This window comes from Hylobates moloch, unplaced genomic scaffold (genome assembly GCF_009828535.3).
Source record: "Hylobates moloch isolate HMO894 unplaced genomic scaffold, HMol_V3 SCAFFOLD_8, whole genome shotgun sequence".
Classification (NCBI taxonomy): Eukaryota; Metazoa; Chordata; class Mammalia; order Primates; family Hylobatidae; genus Hylobates; species Hylobates moloch.
This window is the reverse complement of record NW_026652283.1, coordinates 58,791,918-58,816,527: the sequence shown is the minus strand read 5'-3', so window position 1 is coordinate 58,816,527 and position 24,610 is coordinate 58,791,918. Positions and strand designations below refer to the sequence as shown.

Here is a 24,610-nt window from a genome sequence, read left to right as displayed (position 1 = left end):
TCCCAAAGTGCTGGGATTACAGGCATGAGCCACCGTGCCCAGCCCCCATCTTCCTCAACAATTAAGACATCCTCCTAACTGGTTGTCTTGCCTGTAGCCTTTTCCTCTCATGGCCATCTGCCACACAGCTGTCACTTACCTGTATTACAAACTGATAATGTCATTCCTGTGCTTAAAACTCTAATACCTGGTATGTCAGTCTTAATTCCTTCACATGATTTGTGAGATCCTCCACAATACGGGCCTTGTCTTGTGCTTTGTATTTCTGATCTACTGGAGTGACTGTAGTTTTCTGAATGCTACAGAGTGCCTTTGCTTCTTTGTGCTTTTGTGCCCTCTGTGTGCAGAAAAAAATCTCACCCCTCACCTCCTGATTTATTAAGTTCTCCAGGAATATTTTCCTGATGTTAAGTAGGTACTTCCATTCAATACGTATATTTTCATCACTGGGCTGATCACATTGTTGAGTTACTGAATGAGAACTTTGTGCTACCCTTACTCATTTCTGTTATGGATTAAATAAACATAAAAATAGGGAATATATACTGTTCCAACAAAGTTTTCCTCTTTAGATGGAGACTTTCAAGGACTTAGGCATAATTTGTTTTAAAGTCCCTTAAGGATGGACAAGAAGACACTTTTGTTCAGCCATCACAAGAAGAAGTGGAGCATTAGATAATCCAAAACAGCAGCCTTGCTATCCAATCTACTGTTTATCTACTGCTTATCTGACAATAATAGTAAGGGGAGCTCTGCAGGTCAGGAAAGCTAGCCCAGGATTACAAACTGCCATAAATGAGCTACATGTCAATTAGTTGGATTATGTATAAGATAACATTTTATGAAATAATGCTCTTAAAAATACAAAAACCCCTCTGTTATTAAAAGATTAAACTTAAAAGGAGGGTATAAAAAACATTCACAGAAAATATTTATTATACTACTCTTTGCACTATGTACGGGAACAGTATGTTTGTTAAGTCCAAGAGAAAAGATAATTCACTGACATGAAACACCCAAATTTCTTCATTTTAAAAGTAGTTTAGAGATAGCATCAGGTAGGCCAAACAACTGTACTGGGCCCCTGTAGAGACTAGGGTTTGGTCTATTCAAAAAATCTTTGCTTGCTAGAACTGGCTTCCCTGCAAGCTCAATAGGTTCTGGAGCTCATTTACCACATCGCTCGCTGAATCCCAGAAAGTTGCCCGTGGTCAGCTAAGTGACGGAAGACTATACGACTAAGCCTCCAGCGCCGCTTCACACCACGCGGACGGGACGTCATAACACACCGATTTCTGATTCTAACAGGACAGCTATCCCGGGGGAGGGCAGCAATTTCTTCATCAGCCACATCCTAAGGGAAATCACATTATTACACAGATCACATTACATTGTTGCACATGTATTTTGCTCCTTCTCACTTGCAGGTAATTTTTTCTTTTTTTTTTTTTTTTTTGAGAGAGTCTCGCTCTGTCACCCAGGCTGTGGGTGACAGATTGTGCAATGTCACAATCTCCGCTCACTGCAACCTCCGCCTCCTGGGTTCAAGTGATTCTCCTGCCTCAGCCTCCCGAGTAGCTGGGATTACAGCTGTGCACTACCACACTCGGCTAATTTTTTGTATTAGTAGAGACAGGGTTTCGCCACGTTCCCAGGCTGGTCTCAAACTCCTGAGCTCCGGCAATCTGCCCATCTCGGCCTCCCAAAGTGCTAGGATTACAGGTGTGAGCCACAGCGCCTGGCCACTGGCAGGTAATTTTCATTGCATGAGTACCATAATTCATTTATCCATCCTACATTTGATGGTCATCTGGGTCATCTTACGATTTGAGCGAATACAAATAGTGCAGCTACATACTCTTGTTTAACTCATTTGTAAAGTATGTGAATATATTTCTGTTGCCTCCTCCTGTTTTTTGAATCACGAAAGTGAAACCTCTGGGGTGATGATCAAATAGGAGGGAATGTGGCTTGAGATAAGACTAGAGGAGGAAGGAGAGTATCAGATGGAGCCCTGATGTCTATGGTAAAGATTCTGACAACTGGAGAAGTAAAGGGGAGAGATCAGATGAGGTTTATATTTTAAATCATTTGCAAGGTAGAGGATGAATCAGGTAAGGGCAAAGTGGTTGAGGGGAGAAAAGTAGGGATTATAGCAGTAGCTAGGGCTGAGGTTTTGTCAGTAGAAATTTCTTCTTATGTATGTGTTCAAGAGTGTGAGTGTTCATAATATTCACTTTAATCTGATAAGTGTGCTAACAAGTAGATGGACCCTGTGCTGCAAGCAAAATAACACATTAAAATAACACAAATTAAATGAAAGTATATAAAAGCCAAAAATTAACGTAAAAGCTTATGCACGTGTTACCATTATGAACTAACAGAATTACATAAAACAACATGATTGCCAGGGGCAGTGGCTCACGCCTATAATCCCAGCACTTTGGGACGCCGAGGTGGGCGGATCAACTGAGGTTGGGAGTTCGCAACAAGCCTGACCAACATAGAGAAACCCTGTCTCTACTAAAAATACAAAATTAGCTGTGTGGTGGCGCATGCCTGTAATCCCATCTGGCTGGGAGGCTAAGGCAGGAGAATCGCTTGAACCCAGGAGGCAGATGTGGTGAGCTGAGATCGTGCCACTGCACCCCAGCCTGGGCAACAAGAGCAAAACCCCATCTCAAAAAAAGCAACAACAACAACAACAAAAAACAACATGATTGAGCCATTGAGTAGTAAACAATAAATGCTACACAAGGAACTAGAGAGGAGAAATGACTGGGCAGGAAGATTGAAGCCAAGTTTCATGGAGGTGGACCTTAAAGAATGGCTAGAAATTATTGACTGATTGATTGATACATACCCCTTCTTGTTCCCCGAAAGATTTAAGGCAGTTTACAAATGAGGAAACTGGGGCAAAGAGAAATGAGAGTAGAAAAGATAAAAGCCTCAGGACACAAAAGTGCATGCTGTGAAATTAGAACTGGGACATAAATTTGACTTGTAAGCTACTTAGCAGGCAGCAGAGAACCATGATCAGTTTACATGATACACAGACTCTGCACAGTTATTGCTGCTAGTCATACCAGAGACATGTCTTCTGGGTGTCTTCATAAAGGTACTCAAACAACACACCCCCAGCTGTATTATGGTATAATTGACAAATAAAAATTGCATATATTTAAGGCATACAATGTCATGATTTGCTAAACATATACATTGTGAAATGATTACCACAATGAAGTTAATGAATGCATCCTTCACCTCACAAAATTACCGTTTGTGTGTGTGTGGTAAGAACACTTCAGATCTACTCTCTTACCAATTTCAAGTACACAATACAGTACTATTGACTATAGTCACGGTGTTGTGCATTAGCTCCACAGAATTTATTCATCTTACAACAGAAAATATACCCTTTGACCAGTATCTCCTGATTTCCCCCTGCCCCCCATACCCCGTAGTCCTCCTAGCTCCAAGCAACCACCATCTTGCTTCCCTGCCTCTATGATCAATGTCTTGAGCTCGGTTTCTCAGGGGCCCCCCCACCCTTTTTTTTTTTTTGAGACACAGTCTTGCTCTGTTACCTAGGCTGGAGTGTAGTGGCGTGATCTCGGTCCACTGTAACCTCTGCCTCCCGAGTTCAAGCAATTCTCCTGCCTCAGCCTCCCGAGTAGCTGGGATTACAGGTGTGTGCCACTTGCACCCATCTAAGTTTTGTATTTTTAGTAGAGACGGGGTTTGGCCAGGTTGGTCTTGAACTCCTGATCTCAGGTGATCTGCCTGCCTTGGCCTCCCAAAGTGCTGGGATTACAGGCGTGAGCCACTGTGCCTGGCCTGTCACTTCTTATTACTCCCTAAATGTAGGAAAGTAGCTTAATGCCACTTTAGTATAAGCCATAACCCAGTGGTCCAAGGCCCTCAGTTTTCTGCTCATCTGGCTTAATCCAGACAAGACTAAAAAGAAACCATAGTAATAAATAGGATGTATATCATTCTGCCAACTTCTCTAAATGTAGTTTTTTAAAAATCTGAGTTCTCAATAACTTGAGAGGCCTTGAGTTTAATTTATATCTCCCTGATAAGCCTTTGAACGCAGATATGCTACATCACCACTTAGGTGCAGGACTTTATGCTTCAAAAAGCCAAGCAGGGTGACAAGAAAGTAAGCCTTAATGGAAAGGCACTTCAGCACACAGAGGTGGGCAAGGGAGTTCAGGAAGACAGGCTCAGAATGGTGCTGGGTAAGGAACAGTTTAGGCCATGTGCTAGGCACACAGACTTCAACATCAGCAATGCCTCCCAATGCCTTGCCAGTTAAAAGATTGGGATGAGGCTGGACACAGTGGCTCATGCCTGTAATCCCAGCACTTTGGGAGGCCCAGACGGGTGGATCACAAGATCAGGAGTTCGAGACCAGCCCGGCCAACATGGTGAAACCCTGTCTCTACTAAAAATACAAAAATTAGCCAGGCATGGTGGCATGCGCCTGTAATCCCAGTTACTCAGGAGACTGAGGCAGAAGAATTGCTTTAACCTGGGAGGCAGAGGTTGCGGTGAGCCGAGACTGAGCCATTGCACCCAAGCCTGGGGGACAGAGCGAGACTCCATCTCAAAAAAAAAAAAAGAAAATTGGGATGACGTCAGGGAGAGACCTCAGGTGAAAATAACCACCCAATTTACCAGTACTTTCTAAGGCTGGCATAATGAAACAGTTGTAAGGCTAGTTAGGAGTGAATAGTCTTTAATTTGAAACTCAACAAAATCAGTTTCAAGGCTATTTGTTTATATTGATGTGGATCTTATTCTCCAGAAATTATATTGATACCAAGTCACAACAAACAGTATCAAAAGTGATCTGATGTGAGTTAATGATCTTGTGGTACAAAGGGACTCATCTTAATGAGCTAACCTGAAGAATTTTTGGCAAAATGGTATTCTTCCTGAGTGAATTAATACGTAGCCTCTCATCTGCATATTCATAGGCCATTTTTCGTCTCTTCACATCGCGCCACATTCTCCAGTCTACATAGTGAGTTCGAACTTGGCCTGAAGCTGATGAAGGAACCATCTGAAAGACAGAGACAAGGGACAAGTGAAGGATAGCCAGGACCACATTCTGAGTGTTCCTCAACCCTGCAATTCTCTTTCTGCCACTATTTATCATCTAGTATTCTTTTAAGAGTTGTTTTAGATCAGTTTAATAATTTAAGATAATAGACTTCCTAATTCAGAATAAATAACTTTTATGGATGTATATTAAGTCAAAATCATAATGATATAATGCAATAACATATGTATTGGAAGGTGAAAGACAGATTTTCAGAAATTTTTATTATTCTGTTTGACCTGTACTTAGGCCAATAGTCATATGGTTCAAAAATCAAAAAGGTATAAAAAGACACGGCTGGGCGCGGTGGCTCACGCTTGTAATCCCAGCACTTTGGGAGGCCGAGGCGGGCGGATCACGAGGTCAGGAGATCGAGACCACGGTGAAACCCCGTCTCTACTAAAAATACAAAAAGTTAGCCGGGCGTGGTGGCGGGCGCCTGTAGTCCCAGCTACTCGGAGAGGCTGAGGCAGGAGAATGGCGTGAACCCGGGAGGCGGAGCTTGCAGTGAGCCGAGATTGCGCCACTGCACTCCAGCCTGGGCGACAGAGCGAGACTCCGTCTCAAAAAAAAAAAAAAAAAAAAAGACACATGTGAAAAGTCTCCCCCCACCTCATTCCTCACCTGCCCAATGACTCCCATGCCCCACAGGTATCCACTGTTTCTAGTTTCTTGTATATCCTTCAGAGATTTTTGTCTGTATATACTCCCCTCCCATTTTTCATTCCCTCTTTTCAGTTAACAATATACCTTAGAGATCTTTCAATATCTGAATGTAAAAAGCTTCCCCATTTTCTTCATATTGCATAATCCACTATATAGAAGCATCATAATTTAACCTGCCATGTATTGCTGGACAGACCTCACTATTTATCATTATAAACAATGCTGCAGTGAATAATGTCTTGGAAATCATTTCCTATGTATTCCTATATATCTTGAAGATACATTATTATTTATTTATTTTACTTTTTTGAGATGGAATCTAGCTCTGTCACCCAGGCCGGAGTGCAGTGGCGTAATCTCAGCTCACTGCAACCTATGCCTCCCGGGTTCAAGCAATTCTCATGTCTCAGGCTCCTGAGTAGCTCAGACTACAGGTGCCCACCACCACACCTGGCTGGTTTTTTTTTTTTTTTTTGTATTTTTAGTAGAGACGGGGTTTCACCATGTTGGCCAGGCTGGTCTTGAACTCCTGACCTCAAGTGATCCATCCGTCTCAGCCTCCCAAAGTGCTGAGATTACAGGCATGAGCCACTGTGCCCAATGAGGATAAATTATTGGGAGCAAAACTGCTAGGTCAAAGGGTACTTTAAAACTATCACTGACCTAATACTTCTCAGCACTAGTTGTCCAGTAAAAGACAGTATATTCCTTGTTGTCTCACATTTTCATGGTGATAATTTATAGTTCTGACTGACAGTACAGGCAAAAGGAGTATAGATCACAAGAAACGTTAAGTCTCTCTCAAACCAGAGGAAATATTACATATTAATTAAACTGCCCCTACAGAAAAATGATGGCTTCCGAAAACTGATGTTTATAAAAGAAATATATGTATAGCAGAATATAAAACTGAAAATAAGAATACTATAAATAGAAAGCCACCATTTTTTCAATCTATTAACAAAAGATAAATTGAACATCTTCAGTGCTCACATTACTAAACAAAAGTTCCCTGGGGAAATATAACAATTCTGCAATCACCTTTTGAAAAAAAGATAAGCAGGAATAGAATTTAAATATTGATGTGGCATATGACTGAGTCCAGTGAATACCTTGGTAACCATGGCTGGAAATGCTTGTCACAGAAAGAGGGGCTTTGAAACCTTGACAGCAATTCAACATTGAAATGCTGACAGAATTTTGAATAAAGTGGGGACAGGGGAGGGGAGAAAAGGTAGTCTGTCCAAACAAAACATGGAAAAGAACAAGTTATATTCATAAGACCAAGGAGAAATCATTCTGGCTGCAAGAAACCATTCACATTGAGGGGCAATGTGGGGTTTGCTTTTACCTGTGAAATTGAGGGTACAGGAGATTTAGAAAACAAGATTAAGCATTTCTTCTTTGAATTCTTTTTCAAAGTATTCCTAATCAAATTCTCCTAGAAGACTTCTATTAGTTTTTAAAAATAGTCTTTCACTCTATTTTGCATACCTTTTTTTCTTACTAGACAAGCAATATCTGTTTGTTTTTTTTTTTTTCCTTTTTTTTTTTTGAGATGGAGTTTTGCTCTTGTTGCCCAGGCTGGAGTGCAATAACACGATCGTGGCTCACCGCAACATCCACCCCCCAGGTTCAAGCGATTCTCCTGCCTCAGCTTCCCGAGTAGCTGGGATTACAAGCATGTGCCACCATACCTGGCTAATTTTGTATTTTTAGTAGAGATGTGGTTTCTCCATGTTGGTCAGGCTGGTCTTGAAATCCCAAAGTCATACACTTTTAAAATAAAATATTTATTGGCCTATTATATTATTTCTTCTGTGAACATTTTTATGTCCTTTGTCTGCATTTCTACTGTGGTGTATTTCCTTACCAGCTTATAATGATGCTTTATAGATTAAGGCCGCACTCTATTCTGCTCTGTACACATCTTATCCTGCCCCCATCTCTCACCCCTCTTCAGCTCCTAAAACCTTTCCACTAGGCCCTCTCAATCCATGGTCTACCATCAAATCTTTTAAATTCTCAACTTCTCTTGACATCTCCTTCACCTTTTGCTCTGGCCGAATTTTAAATCCCTCCTCACAGCTTTTCCTGTAGCTCCTTTTTCTTCCATAACTAGGCCTAGGGGTGGGATAGGTGTCTTCCTTGCTCTTCATTGCAGCTTCCAGTTCTCCTTCCTTCCTAAAAGCTCCTGGCTTTGACTCATGCCATTGGGCTTACTACCTTCCACTACCTCTCACTGTTGCAGTCATTCACCAAAGCCCCTGCCACTCCCTTTCATTTTTCCACGATTTTGGATCCTGGCTTACTGTCACTCTCTCCAATATTGTTCCTATCTTAATTCCTGGTGATTTCAATATACATGAAATTATACCCTGATCACTCTGATTTCTTAACACCTCTCCTTCAATGACTTTTGTCCTCTCTCGCTTAACTATTCAATTCCATGCCCATGTCGTGGGTATTTTATTATTAATAAGTGCAAGCTATTATCTCACTTTGTATATCTCATTATCACTTCTTTCCAGCTTGCTCCTTCTAACACCCTAATAACAATCCTTCTGGGACTTTCAATCCATTGATCCTACCATTTTTCACTTTTTTTTCACTCAGCTTTTGATTTCCTGTCTTCCTCTCTCACCCAGCCTGAATTCCATTGTTCTATAAATACAGTGTTCTCTTGAATACACCATCAACTCTCTGGCCCCTCTCTCACTTCTCTGTACTTACTCCAATTCTCCGGACCATTCCTTCTGTCCATTTCCAACTCTTTTACAGGGTCTCTCTCCCCTTAAATCTCTGACACTTGCTCCCACATCCTCACACTCAGCTGATGACTTCACTTTCTCCTTAAGTATAAAATTAGAAATCAAAAGACCATTTCTATAAATGCTCACCATCACAGTGGCTCACTTACTAGCATCTGTATCATATGTTCTACATTTGCTCCTGTTATCAGAGATCTACTCTGTCCAACAGAGTAACCACTAACCACATAGGGGTATTAAACATTTGTAATATAACTAGTGCAACTGGGGAATGTAATTCTTTATTTTAATTAATTTAAAATTCAAAACCAAAGCATTGTAAACATTAAACAACTGTATTATTTTGGTAGAACTATATTTTCCATTTTAATGATGGGAAATTTAGCATCCAAACTGAGATATGCTTTAAGTGTTTGAAAATCTAGTATGAAAAAAAAGAATGTAACTATTTCATAAGTCATTGTTATATTGATTCTATGTTAAAACCACAATATTTTGGATATACCTGGTTAAATAAAATATTATATTAAACTTAATTTCATCTATTTCTTACTTTTTAAATGTGGCTACTAGAAAAATTTTAAATTACACATGTGGTTCACATTATATTTCTATGAACAACACTGCTACAGATGAACTGTCCAGGTTCCTAAGACCAAACTTCATGCACATGACCCCATCGCCTTTTTTTTTTTTTTTTTTTTTTTAATGCTTTTGGTTTTTTTAGGGCTAGTCAAGTGAAAAAGTGGGAGTGGAAAAGGAACAAATAAATCTGTAACTGGTTGTGATCAATTAGTTGTAAACACCACTGCACTCGAACCAGCCTCCATTGCCTCTTGCCTACATAAAGGTACAGCTCTAGCAATTCTTCCCTCTTCTACATTATCAATTTTTACTATAGGATCTTTCTCTTTCATACACAAACATGCTGTTTTCCCTGCCATGTTAAAAGAAAACAACCCCCCTCCCCGCCCCGGTTATTGACCCACTTTTTTGCTCTCCTTTACAGCAAAACTCCTTTAAAGGCTTATCTATACTCCAATTTCTTTCCTCATATTCTCTTGAACGCTTTCGTCCCTATAGCACCATCAGAACAGCTGTGATTAAGGTTCCAACAACCTTCACACTGCTAAACTCTTCAACCAATTCTCAGCACTTCTTTTTAATTGATTTATCAACTTTGAGCAGAGTTGCCCACTCCTTACACTTTGAAATTCTGTTATCCTTTGCTTCCCGGCCATCCCACTCTCCTAGTTTTCCATCTGCCTAGCTGACAGCTCCTTTCAGTCTCCTTTGCACGGTTCTCATCTCTTAACGTTACAAGTCTCTGAGAGCTCAATCCTCGGACCTCGTCTCCTATCTACTCACTCCCTTATAAATCGGAGTCAATCTCACATCTTTCAATACCAGTTAGTTATATGCTTACGAAAACCAAATTGACATCTGCAGCTCGGACCTCCCCTGAACCAAGCCCCAGCGGGGAAGAGGGCGGAAGGAGAACCCCTGGACAGGGCCTCACTGAGCACTACAGGTGGCAGAGCTGTGGGGGACCCGTGGGTTATGAGATTCAGGGGTGAGGGGTAGCGGTGTGGATAAAAGTAGGGGCCTGACCTGCTTGAACGTCCGCAACAGCGAGCCCAGCATGAAGGCCGCCATGTTGTCCGCTACAAACTACAAACCGCTGCAACTTTATTGACACTGCCGAATAGCGCAGGACACAAGGGGCGGGGCTTGGGCCGCCTGGGGCGGAGCGGGGAGGCGGGTGGGAATGTAGCCTACAGGAAAGCGGGGTTAATTTTGGGATCTGAGCTCTCGCGATATTTCACGGAACTTGGGCAAATGACAAATCTGAAGGCGCCGCGTTGATGCTGATGGCGCAGCCTGACTCTCCGCGTGTGTTGCAGCCCGTGTAATACCCTTCTCTCCCTCCCCACAGTTGGGGTCATCTTCTATAAGCAGGTCATGAAATAGGTGAGCTAGCTCTGCGCACTCTGGTCTTTTCTTCCTTTCTGGAAAACTAGTTCTGAAAGCATCTTTTTTGTTGCTGTTGTAGGTTATGATATAATTCTACCTTATTGGTGTGACCAGGAAGAGGGGCAAGAGTCCACCTCTACAATCCCATAGGAAGAACAGTCAGGAGAATTATATACATCTACAGTGGGCACAAGACTTCCGTTTTACACACCCTGTTAAACTACCTATGTCTCTCCTCTCCTCCTTTCCTTCCGCCTTTACCTACTAGTCTGCCGCCACCAATTTCTCTTCCACTGCATTCTCCATTCCGCTCAACATGCACCTTCTATATACTCCACTTGGTTTAGGATAGAAACCTAGGAATTATTGCCATCTCCTCCTCCTCTGCCGTCTCTCTTATAGATCCTGCAAATCTCTCCCTTTTCTCCACTATGATGGTGGTGTGATGATGATGTTGACGATGGCAATGATATAGTTCATTTGTATGTCTGGGTTTATATATATATATGTGTGTGTGTATATATAAACTATCTGTATTGGGATTTTAGGTTAAAAGGACGTAAACATTTTGTTTGTCCTTGGTGGAGGCACTGCCATTTAAAAACTGCTGTTTTCAGTTTGTAGTACAGGAAACTAGCCCTCAGGTCATCTTTAGAGCCGCTGTCCTTCCTCTGGAATGAACTCTTAGAGGGGCCACTTTCCTTTGTGTGGATGTAAGGCAAGTACCACGCACCTACTGTTCTGATAGAAGAGTATGGAGAAGCATATATTAGCTTGGCAAATACCCGTATCTTCGATGTGTTGGTGGATGAAGTGGAGCGATGCCCATGTGCTAATTACATATCTGCATTGCTACACAGGAGCCTTCTGGGAGGAAGGAGAGCCGAATGTAGACTCTTCTTTAGAGGTTCAAATGTATCGGACCATATCTAATGGATGGGGAGGGTCTGATAGGCCAGCTGGCGGGTAAACATAACATGAGACCCTGTTGTGATAAAATCAGAAAACTAGACTGGCCTCAGGCAGGCATCTGTTCCTAACTCAAGCCCGTGTAATACCCTTCTCTCCCTCCCCACAGTTGGGGTCATCTTCTATAAGCAGGTCATGAAATAGGTGAGCTAGCTCTGTGTACTCTGGTCTTTTCTTCCTTTCTGGAAAACTAGTTCTGAAAGCATCTTTTTTGTAGCTGTTGTAGGTTATGATATAATTCTACCTTATTGGTGTGACCAGGAACAGGGCAAGAGTTCACCTCTACAATCCCATAGGAAGAACAGTCAGGAGAATTATATACATCTATAGTGGGCACAGGACTTAGGCCAGATCTTCCTGGAAAGTGGTCAGAAAGACTTAGACTTAAGCCACGGGAGTTAGGCCAACCTGATCGTTTGCCCTTTCAAAGATGGCAAAATACTGTTGGATGAAGAGGTAGCCCAGGATCCAGAATTCTTCTGGGTGCTGGAGATGTTCATGCCCTGGAAGCTGCTAGTGCAGCCCTGCTGGCTTTTTACTGATTTTATGAAGGATATTAAAAAGAGGCTGGGCATGGTGGCTCACACCTGTAATTCCAGCACTTTGGGAGGCTGAGGCAGGTGGATCACTTGAGGTCAGGAGTTCAAGACCAGCCTGACCAATATGGGTGAAACCCAGTCTCTACTAAAAATACAAAAATTAGCCGGGTTCGGTGGCAGGTGCCTGTAATCCCACGTACTCGGGAGGCTGAGGCAGGAGAATTTCTTGAACCCAGGAGGCAGAGGTTGCAGTGAGCCAAGATTGCATCCCTGCACTCCAGCCTTGGCAACACAGCAAGACAAAAAAAAAAGATACTGAAAAGGATACAGATGAACAGTGAGTGGAAGAGATGTGTAGGACAAGGTACGGGGGATGGGGCTTGGAGCATCCATGCCCTTTCCTGGTGGGGCCATCTTCCAGAAACCTCCACATATTCAGCTATCTGGCAACTTCTGAAAGCATCTTTAAACAGCATTAGTAACTTTTTTCTAAAAATTGTGATACAATATACATAACATAAATTTTCCTATCTTCACCATTTTAAGTGTACAGTTCAGGGGCATTAAGTACCTTCACACTGCTGTGCAACTGTCATCATTGCCCATCTCCGGAACTTTGTATCTTCCAAAACTAAAATACTGTACCATTAAACAATAAGTCCCCATTCCCCCTTCCCTTCAGCTCCTGGCAACCACCATTCTACTTTTTGTCCGTATGAATTCAACTACTCTACATAGCTCATATAACTGGAATCATGCAGTGTTTTGTCTTTGTGACTGGCTTCTTTCACTTATAACATCCTCAGGGTTTATCCATGCTGCAGCATGTCTCAGCACTTCATTCTTTTTTATGGCTCAGTAATATTCCATAGTTTGGCTACACTACATTTTGTTTCTCTATTTATCTGTCATTAACACTTGCTTTGCTTACACCTTTTAGCTGTTTGAATAATGCTATGAACATGTGTGTACAAATATCTTAAACAGCATTAGGATCTTGTTAGGCTGTTTTTCACTTTAAGAAGAGATTAAAGCAACCTAATGGTGTGAGTGAGGCAGGAAACTCTGAAATACTGAGACAAGACTCCAGGGTCTTCTTTAACTAATTGTATTGGTTTTTTAAAACAGCCTAAGATTTCCCCCCAGACCCCCCAGTGTGCACTCCCCCCTTAGTGTGTGGGCCACTTGGCAGGGCCTAAAGAAGTCTCGGTTTACCTTGAATTCTCCCAAGGAGTCTCTAATTCTTTCTGGCCACTTAAGAGAATGTGGGAAAGGCTATTGTCTTTACTGTCCTGGAATATTAGAATCAGGAGAACCATCATAATTCATTTAATCATTCAGAAAATATTTACTAAATGCCTGTTATATATGAATGTGTAAGTATGTGTCAGGTCGGAGACTGAAAAAAAATCCAAGCCCTTCTGATACTTGTAATTCCACTGGGGATTATAGATTTAGACACAAGTGGAGCTATCTATCAAGGACGGTTATATTACCTTTGCCTTTTCCTTATATTCTTTCCTTTGGAGGCTTAAAAATACTTTTTGGGTGGATAAAATAAAATTTGAGAGTTAATTGTTTTTAAATTTGATTGTGAGAGATGGTTATGTTGCTGTATTTATTCTGGGCCTAATTAAATTATAAGAATTATTGTATAGATAATGAAATTGAGGCATAGAGAGGTTAGGTAACTTGCCAAGCCAGCTGAGCTAAGAACGTTACAGATGCTTTTTTTTTTTTTGAGACGGAGTCTGGCTCTGTTGCCCAGGCTGGAATGCAGTGGTGCAATCTCGGCTTACTGAAAGCTCCCCCTCCCAGGTTCACGCCATTCTCCTTCCTCAGCCTCCTGAGTAACTGGGACTACAGGCACCGATCACCATGCCCGGCTAATTTTTTTGTAGTTTTTAGGAGAGACGGGGTTTCACCATGTTAGCCAGGATGGTCTTGATCTCCTGACCTCGTGATCTGCCCACCTCCGTCTATATTAAGGCAGATGCCCTTAATCCTCTCTCCATGTTGTCCTCTGGAGGAGCGATGGCTCAGGATAAAGGCCTGACTGTTGTCACAGAATTCTTACTTATAAAATGTATCAATTGATTAATGTATGGATTTCATGCCATTTTAGTCAATACTTCAATATATATAATACTCCTATATATTCTATAAATATATATTTATAATAAATATATAAATATATTTAGGTTATATATAGTTAAATATAAATATATATTATGTATTTATAAATATATTTCTTATAAATATATAATATGTATTTATTAATACATAATATATACTGTAATATAGAAATATGTGTTTATTAATATATATTAAACATTTTATAAATATATAGTATATAATATGTTACTCTAAATAAATATATTATATATTAAATATATTTATTATATATAATCTATTAATATATCTATATAAATATATGTATATATTATTATCATAAATATATATTAAATGTATATCCTTATCTATATTTAATAAGGATATGTATTTACCCAGTTGTGCCACTTTGAGGAATTTTTCCAAGGAAATACTGAAATAGATAAATATATATCTATTTTAATCTATATATATTCTTATATATTTATTATGTATTTATATTAAATATTTACATATTTGATATATTCATATTAAATATTTACATATTTGATAGATAGTCATATTAAATATTTACATATTTGATAGATATTCATATTAAATATTTACATATTTGATAGATATTCATATTAAATATTTACATATTTATTATATATAAGATGAGTGGATGGAAGAGAGGTAGAAACTCCTCATAGAAAACCATGAATTTTATTTTATTTTTTGAGACAGGGTCTGGCTCTATCACCGAGGCTGGATTTAATGGCTGGTTCACAGCTCACTACACCCTCAACCTTCCAGGTGCAAGCAATCCTCCCATCTCAGCCTCCAGAGTAGCGGGGACTACAGGTTGGCGCCACCACACCCAGCTAATTTTTTGTATTTTTTTTGTAGAGATGGGGTCTCATCTTGCCATATTGCTCAGGCTGGTCTTAAACTCCTTGAGCTCAAGAGATCCTCCTGCCTCGGCCTCCCAAATTGCTGGGATTACAGGTGTGAGCCACCACACCCCATGACATTTTTGAAAACAAAAAATACTGAACAGTCTTACCCTACCGGATATTAATATATCATACATTATAGAGCCATAGTTATTGAGCTCATGTGGTACTGGTGCCAAAATCAACAGACAGTTACATGAAATAGAATAGATAGGCCAGATAGAAACTCCAGTGCAATTAGAATTTGGTTATGTATTAAAGGAAGCATAAAAATTGTTAAACAACTAGTACTAGAACAACTGGGTAAAGATTTGGGAAAAATTATATCTTCATCTCTTACCACATATCAAATTTTAGATAAAGAGGTAAATACTAACAAAGGCTTAAAGAACAGAAGAAAATAAAAATGAATATATTTTTAATTTTTATTGTTTTATTTTATTTTTATTTTTTGAGATGGGGTCTCACTCTGTCACCCATGGTGGAGTACAGTGGTGCGATCTCAGCTCACCGCAGTCTGCTTCGTGGGCTCCAAGTGATTCTACCTCAGCCTCCTAAGTAGCTAGGACTACAGGTGTGGGCTACCACACCCGGGTAATTTTTGTATTTTTTGTAGTGACGGGGTTTCACCATGTTGCGCAGGCTGGTCTTGAACTCCTGAGCTCAAGCATTTCGCCTGCCTTGGCCTCCCAAAGTGCTAAGATTACAGATGTGAGTCACCATGCCTAGCTGAATATATTTTTTAAACTTTTAAATCTTAGTATACAATTTTCAGACTGTCTAATAACGTTAGAAGTGTTCAGCCTCACTAGTGTCCAAGAAAATGCAAATTAAAATAATGAGATCTATTTAAGCTAGCAAATTAGCAAAGGTTAAAAAAAATTCAGCGTTGTCAGAGGTGTAAGGAAATAGGTAATTTCATAGTTGAGTGATAAGAATATAAATTGGCATAACTTGTCTGCAAAGCAATTTGGCAAGTCTTTTCAAAGTCTGTAACTATTGACCCAATTATGCCACTTTGAGGAATCTGTTCCAAGGAAATACTGAGAAACTCTAAATTTTATATAAAAGGACATTTATCATTGGCTTATCTATAACAACAAATAAATAACAGTAAGTGGAGAGTTAAATGAATTAAGAAATCAAGTTATAATCCTAAATTTAAAAATCTGATGGGTTTCTAATTTTAAAATATATATATATTTACAGATACAGGTGTAGGTATAGAATAGATAGATAAATTTTAAAAGGCTACTCTTAAATATTAAGAGTAGAGATGAGCAGATTACTGGTTAATCTTATGGTCTTTAAAATTTTCCAATTTCTCTATAATTTTTATTATTAGATTTGAGTATGTGTTGATTTAAAAATATTAACCTGTTCTTGTCTTTTTATATTTATATTATTTCACCCAAAGTATTTGAAAAATCTATTTTTCAAGGGGCATATAGGAAGGGGTCATTCCTGGTCCCCATCCACATCCTTTGCTTATTCTTGGGGACAGGCACAGGCCGAACCCTGACCAAAGCAGCAAGAAATTAAGAATTCAGGGATGCTTGCTTCATTCATATTTAGTACCAAGCCATTCATTCTTCCCTTTGTCTTCATTTCTGTGGCTTCTGTGTATGCCATCAAGTAAACTGTCCTTTTGCTGTCTAATCTTTACCTAATACAGGAATGATCATTTCCTTAACTTCTCTGTTTTCTGAGAGGACTAATTAATTATTCCTTTTCATTATTTTATAACCGGTAAGTTACAAAACTAACTTGACTGCAGCCCCTGGTGCCACACAGTAAGAATGTTTACTTGGTGTGTGCTTGTTCTGAGCTGGCCTCAGCTGAGTCACTGGCATTCTTGGGCCTGAACACCCGCCCCAATGCACTCCCCTGGTGCTTCATCATGGGACTTCCACATGACAGCTGGATATGGCTCAAAAGAACCAGACTTCTTGGGCTATGAGAGGGAACTACAAAGAGGAAGAAAGCGAGAATAAAGGAAAAGAACTGGTGGAAGGAGAGCGAAAGGCACGGGGACACATGCACCACATGCACACACACACACACGCATTTCAACCCTGGCTCTGAAATGGTGTGATGGATAGTGGGTGAAACCTCTGTTCTCATTACACATCTGCCTTCATTAAAGGCCACCAGCGGAATAGCAATCCTATTGGTTTACCGGTTTGGCCTTAGAGTGTGGATGGCCTTAGCACTTCCGGAAGCAGCCACAGGTCCCATGCCTGTGAGCCTTCCATGGAGCTATGTGCTGTGCGCCACGCTGAACACAAGATGGTAGTATTACTACATCTGCGTTCCAACACACAGCCATCCTCGGTTCGCACACACACGGCCTGATGCAAACTGAACACACACACACACACACAGAGCTGTCCTCCAGATAAAACAATGACACACACACACAGCTGTCCCCCAAATAAAATAATGACACTTTGCCTATCGTCAAGTGGGACCTGTGTTTGAGACTGAGTTTGCCTCCTTCGTGGGAGTCAAAGGCAGGACAGGCTATGTGATTTGTAGGGCCCAGTGCAAAAGGAAAATGTAGGGCCTCTTGTTCAAAAAGCAGGGGAAAAAGTGCTGCTAAAGGTAGTAAAATATGAAGCCTTTTCCTTTCTTTCCTGGACTCTTGACTTGTTATGGGATTTTTTTATTTTCTATTAATGTTCTAAGTAAAGAAAAACAAAATCATTAAATGTACTTTTAAATCATTAGCATCAATTTTACCACTCATCATCGTATTGGGGAATGCCAGTTCACAGTGCAGATGTAAGAGCATTTAACTCATAGGCAGAATCAGTGAAATTATACAATTTTTATTTTGTTGCTTGTATATGCCTTTGTGTGTTTTGTTCTTACCAGAACAGTGAAAATACTGCATAAGACTAACTCAGTTGCTTTTATTTTACTTCTTGATCCATGCACATTCTACCAGCACCTTCTAACTTTGGCTTACTCATGAGTAAGAGAGGACTGAAAGGAAAAGGAACTATTGTCCTTTTAGAATGTCAATGCCTTCTTGTATAGGAAGCAAGTTCTAGTGTCCTCTTGGGGCTGCCAGTGCCCCAGCTGACTCAGTCATAGACATAGTACTCTTACCTTGGACTCACTGAGTCCCATTAATCTCCCATACATCATGGGGCCACCAGAATTCCACGTGGATGGGGCATCACACAAAGGGAGCAGCAAGGAACGATGGGCACATGTATCCCCTCTGCTCATGCAGATGTTCCATTGTCCCACTGGACCTCACTTACGAGACACAAATTCAAAAACATAATGATTCAGAATTTCAAGATAGTGACAGTAGAGCATTAAACCAAGCACAGGGCTCTCCTGAAGGCACGGGGATACATGCACAAACACACACAAACACACAAGAACAGCAGGGGCTGTGTGACACACGAATGACATACCTGCAAAGCCAGCCCAGGTCACAGGCTCTGATGATCTCAGCCACTTGCATTTTCCCAGTCCACACTTATATCTCCAATGAGCCTTTTCGCCCAGGTGCCAGAGCTCCTTCAACTCCACATGTACCAATCTGAGCTAGTAAGCATCCATTCCTTCAGCAAACATTTATTGAACGTTCCTGTTACATGTCAGATACTGTTGTAGGAGCTGGGGATGCAGCAGGATACACAGTCCCTGCCCTCATGGAGCTTACACTGTGGTGGAGAAAGGGGAAGAGCCATTTGCAAATGAATAATTGTGTGTCAAATGGAGACATTCTATGAAGAGAAAAGCAGAGTAAAAAGAGCATTATGGTAGGAGGTACTGTTACCTAATGTGGTCAGAGAAGGGCTCTCTGATGAGCCAGCATTTGAACAGAGACCTTAAGGGTGTGAGGGAATGAGGAGGCTCGGGGGGAAGGACATCCAGGCAAAAGGAATGGCAGCTATGGAGGCTGTGAGTGGGGTGTGTGCATGGTGTGTCTGAGGGGGAACAGGGAGGCAGCAGCTGGAGCCAAGTGAGTGAGAGGAAGAAGGTAGGTGAGGTCAGAACACTGGGGGTGCAGGGGGAGCCCATGTAAGGCCTTGCGTTCCCACATAAACTTCAGTAAAAACTGTCCTCCAGATTGCCTCCCCTGTTCTAAAGGCCTTATGTCTTGACAAATGGCCTCACTGGGAATAGGAGTCACCTTTGGCTCCTTTTCTGTCATGTCTTTAGCCCGACCTCTTGCTCCAGCTACTGCCTGGCTGACCACTTCCAAGCAGGCTGCTACCAGCTTAGTCCAGCTGCAGTGACACGCACCTTGGGTTCACATCAGGAACCTCTCGTGTCTTGCCCTGGGGCTTCTTTGGTGTTGGTATGGACACCTGAGGAGCCAGGAGCCTGCTCAGCTGTCTTGTATGCATAGCTTCAAGTGCAGGGGGAGTGATGCCCATGGGGACACCCTAAACCAATGGAGATGGAAGCCAAGGGATAACACATTTCATAAGGCTCCTTGGAAGGCCTTAGCGAGACATCAAGTTCCAGTCAGCCACAGCAGTTGCTAACTTAGTAGTCACTTAGTGGCGTCCTTGTTTCTCTTTTTCATTTGTTCTTGTTCCACTGCCCTGATCCCTCACTCTTGCTCCCAAATAAACAAATCGCACACACACCTCTGTCCTGGATTCTTTTTATTTTATTTATTTATTTATTTTCTGAGGTGGAGTCTCACTCTGTTGCCCAGGCTGGAGTGCAGTGGCGCGATCTTGGCTCACTGCAAGCTCCGCCTCCTGGGTTCACACCATTCTCCTGCCTCAGCCTCCCGAGTAGCTGGGACTACAGGTGCCCGCCACCGTGCCTGGCTAATTTTTTTGTATTTTTAGTAGAGACGGGTTTCACCGTGTTAGCCAGGATGGTCTCGATCTCCTGACTTCGTGATCCGCCCGCCTCGGCCTCCCAAAGTGCTGGGATTACAGGCGTGAGCCACCGTGCGATTCTTCTTTTGTGGGTGGTGGGAAGAATTCAGGCTCAGATAAAAAATAACCCTTCCCACCGACCATCCAAATCTTGTTGATTCTACTTCAAATTGTTTCTTTAATTTTTTCCATTCCTGCTCCTACTCCCCTAGTTCAGACCCTCTTCATCTCTTCTCTGTACTAAGACCAACTGGACTCCTACCCGCTCTTTTGCCTCTCCCTATTTTTTTTTAAACTTAACCCGTCATCTCTCGCACAAAAGCATTCATCCTTTTCTGCTGCCAGAGTGAAGTTTCTAGGATGACAACTACTCATTTCTGGTAGCTCCTTATCACCTACAAAATAAAGTTTAAACCCCTTAACATGATGTTATGATCGCTGTCAATGCCTGCAGCACCGTGATTTTCCATCTCTCCCCATAAACACCTCTGACCATCCTGGATTGTTCATCTGTCATTTCCCCTTCAGTGGTTCTTCCTCTCGAAGGCTTTCTTTCTGCCAGCCTTTCCATTCAGTCCCCTTTAGTTCATCAAATGCTTAATTGAACACAGGCACATACCAGTTCCTGTCACCCAAGGAGGTGAGGAGCAGGTGACAAGATAGGGGGAGGTAGTGTTGCAGAATATGTCACATGTCAACACAGTCCCATGTAAATGTTTTAGTTAGCTTGCCTGAGTTTAGGGGCCTGAATGCATTTTTTCATCAGGCTGGAATCACTACAGGGGTTTTGGTAAGGAGAAAGGACATTTTTCTTTTGCAGAACTTGAGATCATGTGGAAAAATAAGGCTCTGAGGGGGGGTAAATTTATGGAAACTCATCTTTAATCATCAAAACTGATGTCTAAATAAAGACAATGCAATTGATATTTTGCACATTTTAAATTAGTAGTAGTGGATATAGCACTCAATTTTCACTTACCATTCCTGACTTCAAAAAAAGTGTTAAATTTTCTTTCCTGCAGTCTCAAGGAGATGCTTGCTTATTTGTTGTGACTTGTTGCAGATAATATGCATGCAGAGAGGTTTTCCATTTCTGAGTCTCATTTTCCATCCACATATTCAATGTCTTCTTGCCTTGCAGACTTAGGATTGTTGATTTTCCACCCCTGTAGTTCTGCCTGCCGGGCCACTGGCTACAGTGTGCAGGTTGGGATCATAGGACTGTGACTGGCCCAGGGGGCACATGGGCCTGACTCTCAGCCCATGAGGTTTGCCAGGTTGGGCTCCCTGGCTTGTGGCTGCATTACATTTTTATAATTCTGTCATGATTCAGAGATGTTAAGTAAGTTGGTGCTTGAGATAGAAAGGTTTAGGATAATCTTATTTAACCAATGAGTCCCAGCTCAGTGGGTAATTGTCAGCCCTTCTACCCAGCTCCCGGGGTTTATCGCCTCAGGCATGGCCCTGGTATCTGTGTGCAGAAGCACACCTGTCAACTCCTCTTTCCCATCTTAGCAACCTCCTTCCTCTCAGGCCAATTCCCAGTGCTAAGGACCTGGTTGGTTACCCTTCCTCCTTGTGTTTCCTGCAGCCACAATAACAAATTGTCACGAAACATTATCCTCTCACATTTCTGGAGGTCAGAAGTCCAAAGCCAGGCTATCAGCAGGGCTGCGCTCCTTCCAAAGGCTCTAGGGGAGAACCCTGTCTTGCCTCTTCCTCCTCCAGCCTCTGGTGACTGCTGATGTTCCTTTGCTTGTGGCAGCAGCATCCAATCTGTGCTTCTGTCCTCACCCAGCCTGCTTTCCTGTGTGTGACTCTGTGTTCTTTTCTGTCTCTGAATAGAACCTTCTCACTTAGGGCCCATCCTAATCCAGTATGATCGTATTTCAATGTTTACCCTCATCATGTTTTAACGACCCGATTTTCAAATAAGGTCACATTCTAAGATTGTGAGTGACATGACTTTGGAGTGGACGTCATTCACTGCACCACACTCACCTACTTTAACTTTGTCAAGACTTCAATGCAAACATGTCTACTTCTTACACTCCCTGTTTTACCTCCTTTTCCTATTTTCAACTCCCCATTCCTTTTTTCTTCATTTACCACTTTAAGAATGACTTATAATTTGTGTGCACAAGATTTGACTATTCTGCATTTCTGAAGAGATGTACAAAGGTAAGCCCATATTTACTAGAATTTCATATAGAATCTGAGGGAAGTCAAAGTCAGGAAAGGAGGGACAGATCTATTCATATACAATTCTTTTAGTGTTATATTTGTATTAATTTCCTCAACCCATTTGAAAGTTCCCTAAGGAAATGTGTGGTTTTCAACTTAATATGCAAGTTCCTAGCAGAGTATCTGATATGTAGAAGGGGCTCATAAATTAGAATGAGATGAGTCAACTTCTTACCTTTGACCGTGTCCTAACCAAACATTGCCAAACTGAATGGGAAAGGACTGGACTGGCACAAAATTCTCTCTTCATTGCTCATGGACTTGCCCCTCAAGTCCAGCCTCTATGGATACAACCTGCTAGTCTAGTATTGTAGAAGAAAATGCACTTTGATCTCACTTTTCTCAGGCATAGCAAAGACCACACTTACAGTGATGATGGGGATAACTTTTTCTGTCTTTCAGAGGAGAGGAGCAAAAGTATCCTCAAGAGGACAATAGGGGGCATGAAGGGCTTTCATGAGCCTCTCTAAAATACAGTTGTGGCTGGGCGCGATGGCTCATACCTGTAATCCCAGCACTGTGGGAGGCCGAGGTGGGTGGATCACTTGAGGTCAGGTGTACAAGACCAGCCTGGCCAACATAGTGAAACTCTGTCTCTACTAAAAATACAAAAAAAAAAATTAGCCGGGTGTTGTGGCACACACCTGTAGTCCCAGCTACTGGAGAGGCTGAGGCAGGAGAATCGCTTGAATCCGGGAGGCAGAGGTTGCAGTGAGCTGAGATCGCGCCACTGCACTCCAGCCTGGGCGACAGAGTGAGACTCTGTCTCAAAAAAATAAATAAATAAAAATCAATAAAACACAGTTGTAAAGCATATGTCTTATCCCTTTAGTAAGAAAGCCAAGTCCAGAGGCCAGAGGTGAAGCCTGACTTCTGTGTTTCTAACATCAAGGATTCTGCCCTGCCCAGGACCAACACCCAGCAAACTTTGGATGATGTCGATAAGGTGATATTCACCAACATCTTCAACAGCAGGCTGAAAGCCAAGCAGACATGGTCACTCTGCAGTCCTCTGGAAGGGCCAAGAGAGCCCTTGCCTGCTGCCTGAATAGATGAGGACCTCCAGAGCTACCTGGCCTTTGTGGATTCCAGACCTCCTGCATCAGCCAAGCTCCAGGAGAGCCCCAGCAGCGCTCTCTTTTTCTGCTGCCTCGGTGCTCAAGACAATGGTCTTTTTGAGCGTCCAGCTGATTCTGTTGCTCACTTACCATTGTGTGGGTGCCTCTCTCATCCCTTGCCCGAGGAAAGCCTGCACTTTGAGGTTTTGAATCTGACTCAGTGACCTTCAAGGCACTCCCTCCCAGCTGCCTGAAACACAATGTTTCATGTGGTTTCAGGGATGAGGTCACACCCATTTTCTTTGCAATATCCTTAACAAATTTTCATTTGGGGGAAATAGTTGATAGGAAAGCAGCCTTTTCTTTCACATCATTTCTCCTTATTCTCTTTTCTTTTTCGTCTTCCTGGTTTTTCCAAATTCCAATGCCATCTAATGAAAAGGGAAAATGTTGGCCGGGCGCCGTGGCTCACGCCTGTAATCCCAGCACTTTGGGAGGCCGAGGCGGGTGGATCACGAGGTCAGGAGATCGAGACCATGGTGAAACCCCGTCTCTACTAAAAATACAAAAAATTAGCCGGGCGTAGTGGTGGGCACCTGTAGTCCCAGCTACTCAGGGAGGCTGAGGCAGGAGAATGGCGTGAACCCGGGAGGCGGAGCTTGCAGTGAGCCGAGATTGCGCCACTGCGCTCCAGCCTGGGCGACAGAGCGTGACTCCATCTCAAAAAAAAAAAAAGAAAAGGGAAAATGTTACTAATAGCAATTTAGCTTAAATGCATTGCTTTTAGTAGCCATGGGGACAAAAATATCAAAGAGCCATAAGTTAATAGGATTCAAGAGTAGAAAAATTCTGCAAAGCTACAGGGCACATCCTGATGATACCAGCACAAAGCTGATGTCCCTTTTCTGCAGAAGATACACAGTGCAGGTGAGCCTGCAGGTCACCCGGCAGCCCTAGAGCAGTAGAAGTGTGTACCATGTTATTATGTCTGTAGTCCATGCTGGGGCTGGGAAGGAGCCAGAGATAGCATGCTCCCTTTATATTCCACGTTTGCCAAAAAGACCTCTACAGCTTTCTCCCGGGCCCTGATCTAGAAAACCCAGAGATCCTTAAGTTCCACCCATCCCTTGCCTTCAGGCTAACTGCTGCTAGAGTAAGAAAAATATCCCTGAATGTGCCTGGTCTCCTGCTGGGAGTATCAGTTGTCAGTCAAACCAGGTGAATTAGCATTTTGTCCCGATTTACCTTAGAAAGGAAAATGAAAACTACCTCTAGATGCATTTTTGTATCCTTTGCTTTGTGCTGTCATAAAGAGCTAAAATAATTTTTCTGTGTTATTCACTAATTGTTTCCTGTTTTGTCTCTGAGGG

At 41.9% G+C, this 24,610-nt stretch overlaps 1 protein-coding gene and 1 long non-coding RNA gene across 2 annotated transcripts in view; one reads left to right on the top strand and one right to left on the bottom strand.

The window, feature by feature from the left end:
- Positions 1-820: 820 nt before the first annotated feature.
- Positions 821-10,256, bottom strand: MRPS14 (mitochondrial ribosomal protein S14). Its single transcript, XM_032160929.2, has 3 exons — positions 10,159-10,256; positions 4,913-5,071; positions 821-1,354 (listed from the first exon to the last, which is right to left on the bottom strand). The coding sequence occupies exons 1-3, from the start codon at positions 10,201-10,203 to the stop codon at positions 1,172-1,174; spliced, it is 387 nt and encodes a 128-aa protein (XP_032016820.1). The 5' UTR covers positions 10,204-10,256; the 3' UTR covers positions 821-1,171.
- Positions 10,257-10,607: 351 nt separating this feature from the next.
- The window catches only part of LOC116473204 (uncharacterized), a 41,290-nt gene continuing 27,287 nt past the window's right edge, over positions 10,608-24,610 (top strand). The window contains exon 1 of the long non-coding RNA XR_004249264.2: positions 10,608-11,634. This is a non-coding gene — a long non-coding RNA (uncharacterized LOC116473204). The remainder of the gene's footprint in view (positions 11,635-24,610) is intronic.